The sequence below is a fragment of the Pleurodeles waltl genome, chromosome 4_2 (genome assembly GCF_031143425.1).
Source record: "Pleurodeles waltl isolate 20211129_DDA chromosome 4_2, aPleWal1.hap1.20221129, whole genome shotgun sequence".
NCBI classification, from domain to species: domain Eukaryota; kingdom Metazoa; phylum Chordata; class Amphibia; order Caudata; family Salamandridae; genus Pleurodeles; species Pleurodeles waltl.
In genome coordinates, this window is record NC_090443.1 from 176,952,390 (window position 1) to 176,966,265 (window position 13,876).

Genomic DNA, 13,876 nt, shown 5'->3' on the forward strand with positions numbered 1-13,876 from the left:
GCAGAACCCAGAGAGGCCGCCTCCCTCCCTTCCTTTCGGAAGCCACCCAGACCATCTGCGGTTTCCCCCAAGGATCCGCTCTCAGCCCAACCCTTTTTAACATCTACATGGCACCGATCGCCAACATCGTCAGATCCTCAACCTCAACATCATCTCCTATGCCGACGACACCCAGCTGATCCTCTCACTCACCAAGGACCCCGCCACCGCCAAAACCAACCTCCACGACAGACTACATACCATCGCCAACTAGATGGAGAGGAGCCCCCTTAAACTGAACTCAGACAAGACAGAGATCCTCATCCTCGGCTCCAACCGCTCTGCATGGGATGACTCCTGGTGGCTGGCCACCCTAGGAACCGCACCAACACCCACCAACCACACACGCAATGTTGGTTTCATCCTAGATTCATCGCTCACCATGACCCAGCAAGTTAACGCAGCCTCATCTTCCTGCTTCAACACCCTCCGCATCCTCCACAAGATCTTCAGATGGATCCCCACCGAAACCAGAAGGATGGTCACCCACGCCCTCGTCAGCAGCACACTGGACTACGGCAATGCTGGAGCCACAGCCAAGCTCCAGAAAAAACTGCAACATATACAGAAAGCCTCAACCTCGACATGCCACGCCGCAACCACATCTCAGCCCACCTCAGAGACCTACACTGGCTCCTCGTTAACAAGAGGATCACCTTCTAACTCCTCATCCACACCCACAAAGCACTCCACAACGCTGACCCTGCCTACCTCAACGAGCGACTGACCTTCCACACTCCCAACCGCCAACTCCGCTCAGAACCTCGCCCTCGCCACCATCCCTCACATCCACCAAACCACAGCCGGCGGAAGATCCTTCTCCCAAATCGCCGCCAAGACCTGGAACTCCCTTCCCGTCCACCTACGACAGACCCAGGACCTCCTGACCTTCAGGAAACGCCTCAAGACCTGGCTATTCGAGCATTAGCAATTCCTCCCATCCCCCCCCCCCCCCCATCAGAGCCTTGAGACCCTAGCGGGTAAGTAGTGCGCTTTACAAATGATTGATTGATTACCTCAACTTGCACCTGTAAGTATTCAGATTCTCAACTTGCACAGGTAAGTGTTCAATTACAGGTATTTGCATGAGATATAAACAAACTTGTTGAGAAACCAAGTAGGTTCTTTCCAATGTGGAACAGTCTTATCAGGTTCCATGAAATATCAGAAAATTGTTGATCATTGATTCGCTAATAATTTTAGCCATTTTGCTGTAAACCGTTGGCTAGTGCATACGTGTGGTCTTTTGTAATGCTCTATTCTGAAGTTGCCTCAAGTTTTGGGCATAACAAACGGGCTTAAACATTTTTTTAATCACATCTTTTCTCTTCCTATCTTTCTTTATCACGTCTCCTCTGGAAGCAACCACCCTGCTTTCAACACCATGTGATAAGGATACAGCTAAATGCTGTGCCAATTGCTCCTTCCTCTCTGGATTCTCTGATTGCCGAGCAAAGATGTTGTAATTGGGGCATTGTATACATTACTGGTTAGTTCAAAGATGGCCACCAAGATATGGCCACCAAGTTTTTAGTAACCTGCACAGCCGTGCCCAGCACTCGCTTGTCATTGATTGCAGACTTGTTCATGTGAACTTGTGCCATTTTTTAATCACAATCCTGGTGGTTTACTCTATTTTTAACCCGACAGATCATACTGGTGGCTTTCAGGACAAAGTATTTTAATTTATCCTTTCTCATAATAGTATCTTTAAACATGGTCTTGCTCCTGGTGGCTTGCTCCGAAGAAAGTACATAAACCGCATCTATTATTATGCTGACACCCTTACACATATATTACTCATAGTGGCTTGCTCTAATCAACAAACCCCAGGTCTTATAGGTATTTTTTCCAGTAGGTGTTGGTAATTACCAGGATTCATCTTCATGTGCCCACTTTTTTTGTTTGGGCCAATAGATTCTCTTGAAAGGTACCAGAGTGCCATTACTGGTCAGTTGGTCTTATGGTACTTGTTAACCTTGTGAGATAACAGCATGACTGTGAAAATTGTACCACACCTACAACCCATGGAGCCAAAGAGTCTTTATGACCCCACCTCCTCTGGAGTCCACAACATGAGAGCTGCAGCCACCAACATGGCAACTGCAGTAATTTGAGTTCCTCTGGGCATAGCTTTGACATAGGGGCCGTTAGCATGGGGTTAAACCCAACCATTCTGCCTCCCTCCCAGAATGTAAAAGGATATGGATGTAGGACCTCATGTTACCATTCTTTCTTGAACACCAATCACTGACATCTAGTGGGCCAGGAAAATTAGAGAACCTTCAATCCGCACCCTAAAGGGGTGTCTGGAGAAGGGACTGCAATGAGTATCAGGATGGGCAAGCCCCACACCGCATTCTATTTCTCACTTTTTGCACTATGATCAGGGAGATTTTATGACCTCCACCGCCCCTTGCCCACCAACCCAACATGTGCAGATAGAGTGTAAACACCTAAGCTGTCCATCTAGGGGTGTAGAGAGCACAGAAGACCACTAGGGAAAACAATTTTAAAAGGTATGGGGGACAGAGCTGTCCTAGCTGTGGCTGGGTAACACCACCCCCCTTCCCAAATTTCCCACTGAAGCATGCAAAAATGAGATAGGTGGAATACTATAATTAAACTCGGACACTGGTAACTACTCTGAGTCACAATCCTGTCTATCGTTATTCGGCACACCTGGACCCAGCTATATTCAAAATTGTCTTGACCCTGTTCCATTGGGAACAGCCAAGCCCAAACTGATCTTGGTTGCTTGTGTTCCAGGAGGACCTGGCCTGGCAGTCAGACTGCAATGTTCCAGTTGGAGCAGGATCAAGATTGATTTGCATATGGCTGGGTCCAAACTAAGGTGGCATGGTGTGCATAAAAAACGATGGACTGGGATGCAGCCTTGAGTAAATATCAGTGGCTGAGATTAATGCAAGCATTCCATCTATCAGGTTTTGTATACCCCGGTTTCCCAGGACCTAAACAGTTTTTCTGATCCTCCTTTGGAGTTTAGATTGGGACATTAACTACTAATCTTCCCACTCAGAGGGTGTCTGTTGGGTGGGTAGAAAGCCCATCAGACTATCAGGGAGAAAGCAGTGAAAAGGCAAATGTTGTGGTGCTGCACTTTCTTAGCATTGGACCTGACTCACAGACACCATAGAGTATTTCTGGTCCCGAAGGGAAGGGAGAATGGTGGGTTATCCCCCATTGCCAGCCCATTCATCAAAACTGTACCCGAATAATTTCCAATTTCCTCTCATGTGCCCTATGGAATGCTAGCAGAAAATTGCTGAAGCAGGAAAATGCCAGTGCACAACCCATAGCTAAAGGTTTAAAGTCTCTCTCTCTAAAATTAAATCTCTTTTCAAGACTGAGCTTTTGCACACATCATCCCTTCCTACTTGCTTGTTAGTCCCCTTCATGCAACTAATCTTTGTCCTGAATAACTCTAGTGTAGAATGTGTTCAACGTCCTTTCCATGCAAAGTAATCATTGAATGCTCATCAGAAATCTTCTCAGAAATCTTCAGAGATGCCCTCAGAGAACCCATACAGCAATCCCTACAGGGATCTTCACAGAGATCACCTTATGAGCCAGCCCACAGATATTCTGTTAAGATCCCACCAGAGACCCGTAAGAAACTCTCCACTATGACACCATCAGAGCTCTCCTCAAACATCCGACCGAGATCCCACTAGTACTAGTATCTGTGGAGGTGTCATGAAACTGCAGGGCTATGTGTTGCTTATTGGATTGACCTGCAATTGTTAGCTTTCCCTTTCTGATGCAGACCAGCTCTCCTTTTACTTATGATATTTTGTGAACTGTACATGTATCACACATGGCTGCAAAATATATTATTATGGTTGAACAAATAATCATTCTAAGGACTAAGGAGGACCTCTTCAAAGAGTCGCTTCAGAAATCCTCTCAGAGATCATGAGACCTCTAACAAAGATCCCCTCAGAGATCCTGTAAGACCACCCAAAGTGATCCTCTCAAAAATCATCTCAGAGGTACCAACAGAAATCCATTCAGATGTTTTTTAAGTTGCTCTCTGAGACCATCTCACAACTATCCCCTCAGTGAAGACATTATGGATCACCCCACAGAGACACCATTAAAATTCCCTTAGAGACCTACAAAAAACTCTCCACAATGATTCCCCTTACAGCTATCTTCACAGATCACGCAGGGTTTTCTCAGTACCTTAACCAGAAATGTATTCTAGTGCTGCACAATTCTACGAAATATCTTTCCATGTATTCAGTGAGAATTAATGTTAGTTTTTCAAAGTAATGTTTAAACTTGGCCCTCCATAGTTCATTGCTCCTTGTTCATCGCTGCTATGTGGCACTGCGTAACCCTTCACTATTAACTCTTTAATCTGCTTCTTCTCGGCTATGGCATATGAGAGTAGATCACTGTACATGCTTGGGCAACAACTGAACCCGAACAACCTGCTAAACCAAAAACAACTTTCATTTAAAGACATATACATTGTCGTAAGCATGCAAATCACTCAGTGAAAAAAACCTTTACTTCAGCTTTCTCTGCTCACACATGCTCCACATGAACACAACTCAATGAACAAACTGATGTGGAAAGGGTTGTGTGGTGTCTTTTTTGTTCTAAAAAATTGGCATGTGTGCAAAAGGCTGTAAAATACTACAAAATGAATCACCTTTACATGTGCAGGACCGACTCCGACAGTGCAGAGATAATATAAAATTGTAATATGACCCTCCTCGTAGGGAACACCCTCATTTCACTCTGATTATTAAGTACAGAATGAGCAAAGTGCTGCTGTGTATGCCTCACTAGCTGTGATGCACTTAATTTGATTTAAAGAATCAAAGACCAAGTACAGCAATGCTGAGAGATGTTCAGCACTGTAATGTAGAAGGAAGCTCAGCAGGGTAACATGAAGCATTTCAAGCACTGCCCTGTAAAAAGACCTTCAGCCCTATAACGTAAAATTGCACCTGGATAAGGGGTGTTGGGACAGGAATATGCATTACATAATATATAATATAATTTAACACATAATATGCATAAAACAGGTGTTAGTTCACACAACTGCACAACAAACGAGTATCCTGATTTTTCTGGCTACCCTTTATATCTAATCTAATTGGTTGTCTCACTAATCTAGTGTGTGCATAGAGGTCCATGTTTGTCCTTGATAATGCAAGGTTCAGAACCCGTGAGCCCTCATAATGGGGAGTGAGAGAGAGAGAGAGAGAGAGAGAGAATAGCACATGTATGGTACTAGGACTCAAAATGTGGTATCAGTCTGAGTACTGGAGCAAGTGGGATCCATTTGGATGCCACTGGTTTAGCATAGCACAGGATCAAAAATTAGAACAGCTTCCCCTAGACACTGGAAGTGTAATGCCTGCATTCCTGTGGCTGGAAGGGGAGATCCCAACACTGAAGAGAGAGAGGGAGGGTGGTGATAGGTCTGCCTCTAGAAATTCAAGAAGGATCTTGTTAGCAAAGGGCGGGCTGCTGAGCGCAGCACTGACATGTGGTAGATGGTGGGCAGTTTCTATTCTATAAGGTGAGAAAAATTCTATTCAGGGCCTTCCCCTTTGCCCATTGAACAGAGCAGAATTTTGTTTTGGTGTAATATTAAGTGTATTTTCTATAATTAAAAAAAAAACACTGGGTTGGTCAATATGTTATTGTATCTGTTGGATAACTGTAGAGTTCTGAACTCTTGTCTCCACTACCTCCATGAGAACTGCTTACCCTCACTGCCCTGTTGGTCAAGTCTGGAAATGTTGTACCTGGCGCAGAACTCCTGTTTGCCCTGCAGGCTTCCGAATGGGGTCTGGCACTCTGCGGCGGAACTGCATTTGGAGCTACGTCTAGAACGATATGAAGTCCAGTAATTTGATGTAAAATAGATGTTAGCTTTAGAATATGAGATGATGCAAGGACTCGGAGGACACAAAGTATCATAACATCCTGCATCATCATCATCATCTGCCTTTTTCCTTATATTGAACGCAAGTTAACGAATCCAAAAATTATTTCAATATGTTTTAATGTCATAAGCCTAAATAAATTATTGCTATGGGATTGATGTGTCATCAATTGTAAGACTTTTCATATGCTTTTCTGTGCTTTCCTACATACCTTTTTCTTACCAGGCAATGTAATGTCCAACAGATTTCACAATGACACTGACTCAGCCTGAACCCAAGCAAACAGCAGGTTTGAACCTATACACGATTCTACGCAAACGTTGTGCATGAGGCATCACACTCCTGGCACCACCCATGCAAAAAATGGTTCCAAGACCTGTAGTTAGATACAAGATTGCCATTCTAACAGCACATACATATCAGGTCAGATTCGCATTCCACTTTTCACCAATAGTACACATTAAAAACAATGCTAGGGATCATCAAGTGCACAGCGGTACTCTATGCAATGTAGCTTGCTACGCAAATTACTATCTTCATACCACTTCCCAGCCAACACAGACGAGCTTTAGAACAATCATATACGCAATGTTGTTACAAGTCATCTAACTGGCCAAATATGTGGAACCCCAAAGGAACAAGCTAAACAAGTTATAGTCACAACTCACACTCTACATGCCACACAAATGGCTGTTTGCTTCTCCAACTTCACATCTATATTTGCTCACCAATTCACATCTCAACAAGACGATAACTTAAACTTGCAATACCCTCACTCAAAAAGAACTATAATCAACACCATGTGATGGGCATAGGTGCCGCGACACAAAACAGCTATTTGAAGATGAGCAATGGACATCGTTATACATCAGGAGTACAACACAAATGAAAAAGTCCTTTGACAAACACGTCCATGTTCATAGTTTTCCTCAAAGATCCATAAAAAGATCAAGCAATCCACTATCCGATATAATTAAGCAGTAAAGACTAGTCAATTCAAAACTCCCCAACAAGAAAACAGTATGGCTTTAAAGTATATGAAACACAACCACATACAATTTCAACAAACTGCACTGACCCAGGACTGTAAAAATCCCGAAGATTCTCAAAGCACTACGGGGCACACAATTAGTGGTGAATAGTATTCAAATGCACACAATAGTATAGCACATGTAGTGAAATTCTTGCCCAGCACAGCTATCCACATTTACATACCTCACTGTAATACAAAATGATGTCTAGAACCATAATGTATACAATTGACATCAAGCAGTTTAATCTGTAAAATTATATCTAGCACGTTAATGTGAAAAATCTCCCAATAATTTTCAACACTGTTATATAAAATGTATTGCAAAATGATATTGTATTTTAATGAATGCTGTTGCATTGTATTGCATTTACCATTTGTATAGCAAAATCTTTGGCTTCATCATTCACCAAAACCTTACAGTGGTACCCCATATTTCTAAAATGACTATAACTGCTGTCTTACAGCGTCTTCAACATAGCAAATGCAATCCCTCAATTGTTAATCACACTTTCAAAATAGCTATGCAAGCCCTATTTAATTCTCATCTAGATGTAGGAAATGTGTTTCGATCTACCAACTTTGGCCCTAGCTCTTCTCGTAAACATCGTCCAAGATGCAACCCACCGCATCAGATCACAACAACCTCTCTCTGAAAGACATACATTGGCTTCTCATCAAAGCCAGAATATACTTCGGATTGCCGTCTATCGCAGAAAAAGCCTTACATCTTGTCCTATCCACTTTCCTGAAAGATTAATTCTGCATTAAAGGAAGGGAGAATTAAATTCACCTACCTACAGAAAAAACGTAAAGAATGAAGTCCAACATAATGAATCAGGCCAATACATTTGACACTAAACTTGTCATTTCATTAGAAATATCTAGGATCAGGTTGTTAAACTATGGGAGAGAGGGCGTAGTATTGATATAAGAGTTTCAGTATTTAAGTATTTATTTAGTAGTTTGATATTATGCCAATAAGGCAATACAAACAATACACATTTTATACTATAACCAGAAGATCTATAAAACATCAACATACATTTCAATGCTTAACACCGATGGCAATTAGTTTAATATATATTAATAATAACTAATAATCAAGTATATATTAAACAAAACTACAAACAATTAATTCAAAATGGCGGGCCATTCGGATACCAAAGGCAAACATTTCCCTACAACGTGACACAGTCTCATATTATAATACTATTAAATCATAAGCCCGCGGACTTGTAGAATTCTAAAAACAGTGAGCAACAAACCTATTTGCTGTTTATCAAAACGTGTAAAAATGTTTACATGAGATAGAGACAACGAGAATATTCTCAAAAAGAACAAATACAAATATCAGTCCCAGCCCGATTGTCCAACTTCCAGTGTATAAAGGCAGGCACCTGCCCAAGCCGGACCTTCAATAACCACTTTCTAATGTTGGGGCTCTTTATATCACGCAAGCACAGCTATATATCCCCACCATAATCTGTGTCCATTAAATAAAGCAGAGGGGTTCTGATATCAGCTGTTGCTGAGCTCAAAAAATCAGAACTACATAGTTCCAAATAAGTAGATCGATTTCGGTGAGAAATTCCTATCCTATGTACGGTAACCAGAAACAGCAAGGCCTTCCTCTGAGAAAATTACTTGTCCTACATGAACAGCAAGAGCAACAAATTACGATCATAAATAAAGCAAAATAATACTCCTACAGCAATTACGTTAAAAAGGCAATTTTATGATCAATATTACACAAAAATGAAGTATACCTGTACTAGGTTGTCGGAGATTAAAAAATATTAACTGGGAATTACTTTTTGATTAAAAGCAGTTATAGAACAAATATGTACTATGAACACGAGAGGACAGCAGTACCTTTGTGGTTTTGAACCAAAGCACAGCAGTGCCCACCTCCTTACCCACCTCTGCGCCCATGGTTAAAACAGATTAGTAGGTTTGTGTTTGGAAGCTGATGTCCTTTTCAGCTAGAGTCGCGCTTACTCGTAGGAGCCAATGTCCTTGTTTAAATGTGATTGGTGACTATGGCCCTGATTACATTCAGTCAGCAAAATGGAGGTGCAAGTTGCACAAACACTACCTGGACTTAGTGGCAGTTGACTAGTTCCCTTGCTGCCTGATACCATCTATGGGTCGGAGCAGGGCTGGAGGCATCTATCCAATACCTGGGTAGTCTTCTTTCTGATTACGTCATCTCTTTATCTGGAAAGTGGCAAGGTATCAGGGGTCTCTCAGATGTGTTTGGCAACACTATATTTCTTGTACTAACTCCACTTAGGTTTACCACACACTGGAATAGCTCTGCATCAGGTAGACACTACACAGTTAGATGTATTACATACAGTTCGGGTGTCTCACAAGTCCAAAACAGTACATCTAAGTCTTGATGTGTTCTTTCTCTCTACTTCTCGCCCTCACTCCCTCCTCTCTGAAAGAACACACGTCATTGATCCACAGTCACATCTCACAGTATCCTGTACCACTTTAAATGTAAGAGAGGACTCCACTAACCTTTTAGGTTTCAACACTAAATAGCTTGGTTTAACCTTTCAAGGAACACTTACAGCAAGCACAGTACAAAGGCTGGTATTTTCAAGAGCAACAACTGTTTTCACTTCAAGCTGCCCTGAACTACCATTTAGCATTATCTATGCACATGTGGTAAGGTCCAAATGTGAGTTGGGAAAGACTTATCTAAGTGTTCCAACTTAGGCAGACTGAACCTTTTATGCACACAAGGAATCCGGTTTACAAAACAGTGAAAGGGCACATGCATAGAGGGAGCAGTTTAGAAAGTCCCAAATGATCAGAGGCCAAGTTTCCAGTTATCCAGAGTCCAAAACTCAAAACATTTCATGGAAAACATGGAAACATATAGCTGTGCTACAAAAAAAAGAGAAAAGCGCAGCACACATTATACATCTGGACAAGCCAATATTGTAGTCTATCACTTCCTAATTTACAATTCAAGTTTATAAATATTACACCAGGGCACGGTGTCACAGTTTCCTCTTAGGAACATTTGGTTTCAGAATCACTGAACAAACAACATTAATGCTGTGGTTTGCCAATCTAGCTTGAACCATTCAAAGGAGCCTTGGTTCTCGAAAACACAAAATTCACTGGTTAGTCCCTCAAGATAAGTTGGCTACATAAACCTTTGCAATAAAGCACCAAATGCCACCCTAAAATCAAGTACACATCAAATATGATGCCCTGTAAATAAGACATTAAATACTCAATCACCACTCCTAAAATGAAGCACCAAATACCTTGTACCTATTATGTGGCATCAGTATCTTAATCAGTATAACACATCAAATCACCCCACCATGAAGCATCAATACCACTCAAATTTAAGGCTTCAAATAAAACCCACATCTGAAGCATCAAATACCACCAGAAATCTGATGCCTTAAATTAAATCAATGAAGGAAGGTGTTGTCCATTCCATTAGGTAATCAACAGCATACAATAGTTAATCGTTCTGTATTTCACTAATTAACCACAAGTTAATGTGCTGAGTTTAGAACCACGAATACCACAAGTTAAAGAAATTATGTGCATGATTAACTTCATTGCACAACAGTTGTCTTAGCTTCAGCAAAGGGATGAGCTGTAGGTAGGAGAACAGGTGCACATTGATGATGATGTTTTGTCAGCCTCAAATCTCTCATTCACAATTAATTCGTTTGAAGTTGATCAGAGTAAGAAAGCCTATATAGCTCCTAATAAATCTTCCTTCTCTATTTAGGTGAGAAACATATGCCACGCTGCCAGTCACCTTCCGCTACATCCTTACTTTGCTTGCTTTTGTCCTTGTTCAAGAGCTGGCGAAGCTCCTCCTGCTTCCCTGGATCTACGTCGTGGCAGGAAGCCTCCATGTTCAGCTGTGTAGAGAAGAACAGAAAAAATAAATTAGCAAGGAAGGTATCATAGCAGGCGACTACGGTTCTCTCTAGTGTAAAGAGGCACTTCAAGAGAATTTTGAGAACCACAGAGCATCCGCTGACACAGGTTCTACACAACATCTACAAGAAGAAGAGCGAGTCCATAAACCTTAGAAACTTTGGCTAAAGAATGAAATACGGATCAGCCTGCAAAGTATTAAGAAAAACAGGAATCCTAAGAATGTTGTACTTCTATGTTCAAAATGTGGTCAAAATTTCACTAGATGTGTACTGCGTTTATGTTTAAACTGAACTCTTTAACTTATATCAAAAACGCATAATACTGCAAAACGCTTGTGACATCATATGCATTTCGGATTTCAAAAAAAGTCTAGCTCCAATTATAGAGCAGTATATCCAGAAGGTAGAGGGTTATCTTTGTGCAAAGCTTTGGTTAATAAACATGTCCTCTATTTTGTGAAGTTTCATCACAAGAGAATTAAATCTCTTTATCTGCCCCATGGACCAAGATGTCAGTGCAGAGAAAACAAGCTATGGAAAATATTGGCCACTATAGAGAAGCTTAGCCGGATGGTAATGCATGCATAGCTGTATGCCTCCATGAAGGAGTTGCTTGTCGCACACGCACTGGAGAATGGTGTCAAGCCGCTACAACAAAGGAAATAACAGAATTAAACCAACAGATTTCTTTATCCTGCCCCTCTATCGCATCCCTGGTGCATTTCACTATGTGAACCCTGATCAGGCACAGCCTGGCCTAGACAACTACCAACTAAGTGTAACAGTCCTAGAACCCAGAAACCTATGGTCGGGGCTAGGCGTCTGGAAACTTAGGCTCTCCTGCTAGCTGGTGGGACCAGGCCATCGCTTAATATCCAGACAAAGAACTATATCTCAACCCTAGTGTCCCTTTCTTACCACAGGCTCAATTTTTCAGGGAAATGAAAACATAGCACTCCCATACCTTACTCACATTTTCACTTTCTCTACTATTCTGGGCTCTAAGTATAAATGTATCTATTTGTGGAAGAGAGGAGAGTGGTCAGCCTGGGCCTAAAAAATGTAAAGACTAGTGAAAGGGATTACCTATGACAGTCTGACATCCCAAATCTTTTGAGCAGAGTTTGGAGAACACACCAGCACTGGGGCAAGAAGTAGACCATACTCTGTCCATCTCAGGAGGTTTCTTGACTAATATGGAAATGCAGACTTTGAGAAATTTTTCCACAGCAATACAATTTCTCTTGAGTACTTCATTTAAATAGGGATTCGAATTTTAGACTAAATCCACAACTTTCCAAAAAAATGTTGCAGACTCTGACCGTGTTTTGGGAAATCAGTCCCTTCTTCATAAGAAATAGTTTAATCTGTTAACAAAAGCAAACAACAATGCTCAATATAAGTGTTGCAAAAAAGGAAAATGGAAAGATAATCTGATCAGCCATATATTCAATTGCACTCTTATACAACCATACATGTCTAATGGAAGTAGACTGTCCCATGTCCAGAGGCAGATGCAGTACCACACGTCACTACTCCTCCCTTGATACAGACAACAGAGCCATCCCTAGCCCATAGATGTGTGTTGTCTGATTATCTGTCTAGCAGTCTACCCTGTCTGTTTCAGGAAACAGGGAACCCTGAGGTAAGAGAACTTCAGAAATGAATGAGAGAAGAAAGGGAACCTACGAGAACAAATCTGTTGCACATGGGAAACAAGGGAACAAGTATTCACAGGTAGAGTGACACCGGGACAGTCAAAACTGCATGAGGCTGGGTCAGGAAATACAACAAAACCGAAGGTACTCCCAAGAAAAAAAAAAGTAGGAAAAAATACAACCCAGATGAGAAACAGAAGAAAAGTTCCACAAATGCTGCACTAGAAAGACTGTGATGCAGTCACTCTGTGGTTTGAAAAGACAAAAGACCCATAGATCATATGCAAACATAGCCTTAGTGACAAGGGTTATGCAGGGGTTCACAACCACTTTCCCTTCTATGACTCACCAGGTAGAGACAACCCAACACACACTAGACTTTAATAATTTACAAAACATTCCTGCGAGGATAATGCACAACCTCCAAACCATCAAACCTCTCACCCCCATCAATGTGATCTCCTTATAGAGAATCACCCGTGGATGAATCACAATCACAGAATAATATCTGTGCAAAGTGGCAAAAGGCTAAGAAATTGTTAACTACTGGCAGTGCTATATAAATGCGCAGTACATAACTGTTGCTTCAAGTGAAGAAATACTGCTCTCTGAAAGGACGACGCTTGAGGGAGGAACACATGCTGATCTCCATCCGCAAGCAATCACTTCACTGAAGCATACTTCAATGCCATGACATGACTTCAGTAAAGAACAAGTGATGTTCTCTGTCAGTATTGAATGACTTCAACAATTTATGCTCTCCACAAGAAGGATGACACTTAAATGCAGAGCAAATGCTGTTATGCACCAGAGAGAGCCTCCTGTGCTTCATACAGATATTCTGAGCAGTTGCACGACAGTGAGAACTTTTTCTGAGTAGTACTATACCTAATTTATTTAGGTCCATATGTAATATTCCTTATTGCATCATGTCATCTTCGGAAGCCGCTAGTTATTCAGAATGATTTGAAAATATTGATAAAAAACAACTGTTTTAGTCATAGCTTCTTTTTTTTTTTTGTTTACTTGTGGCACCGTACAATGCAGTCTTATTACTGTATAAATCATGAATTACAATTTTTAATGATACCACATAGGTCACTGTTGGATGCTGATGTTATATATCCTTGTCCTCCTGGGTCTACAGGTGGCTCCTATAGTTTATACGGACGGTTCTCGTCCAGCAAGACATCCCTTCAGAGAGCAGAGTGTCCCCTACCAGCAAGATATAACTTCATCAAAGACCAAACAAGGCTCTTTACCAGGAGGACATGACTTCAATGAAGTGCC

At 41.5% G+C, this 13,876-nt stretch overlaps 1 protein-coding gene across 3 annotated transcripts in view; it reads right to left on the reverse strand.

Annotated features, from left to right (window-relative positions):
- The window catches only part of HDAC7 (histone deacetylase 7), a 531,422-nt gene that overhangs the window by 250,539 nt on the left and 267,007 nt on the right, over positions 1-13,876 (reverse strand). For all 3 annotated transcript variants that reach the window (XM_069231044.1, XM_069231043.1, XM_069231042.1), the window contains exon 3: positions 10,820-10,907. In XM_069231044.1, coding sequence (XP_069087145.1) covers positions 10,820-10,907 — 88 coding nt within the window. The remainder of the gene's footprint in view (positions 1-10,819; positions 10,908-13,876) is intronic.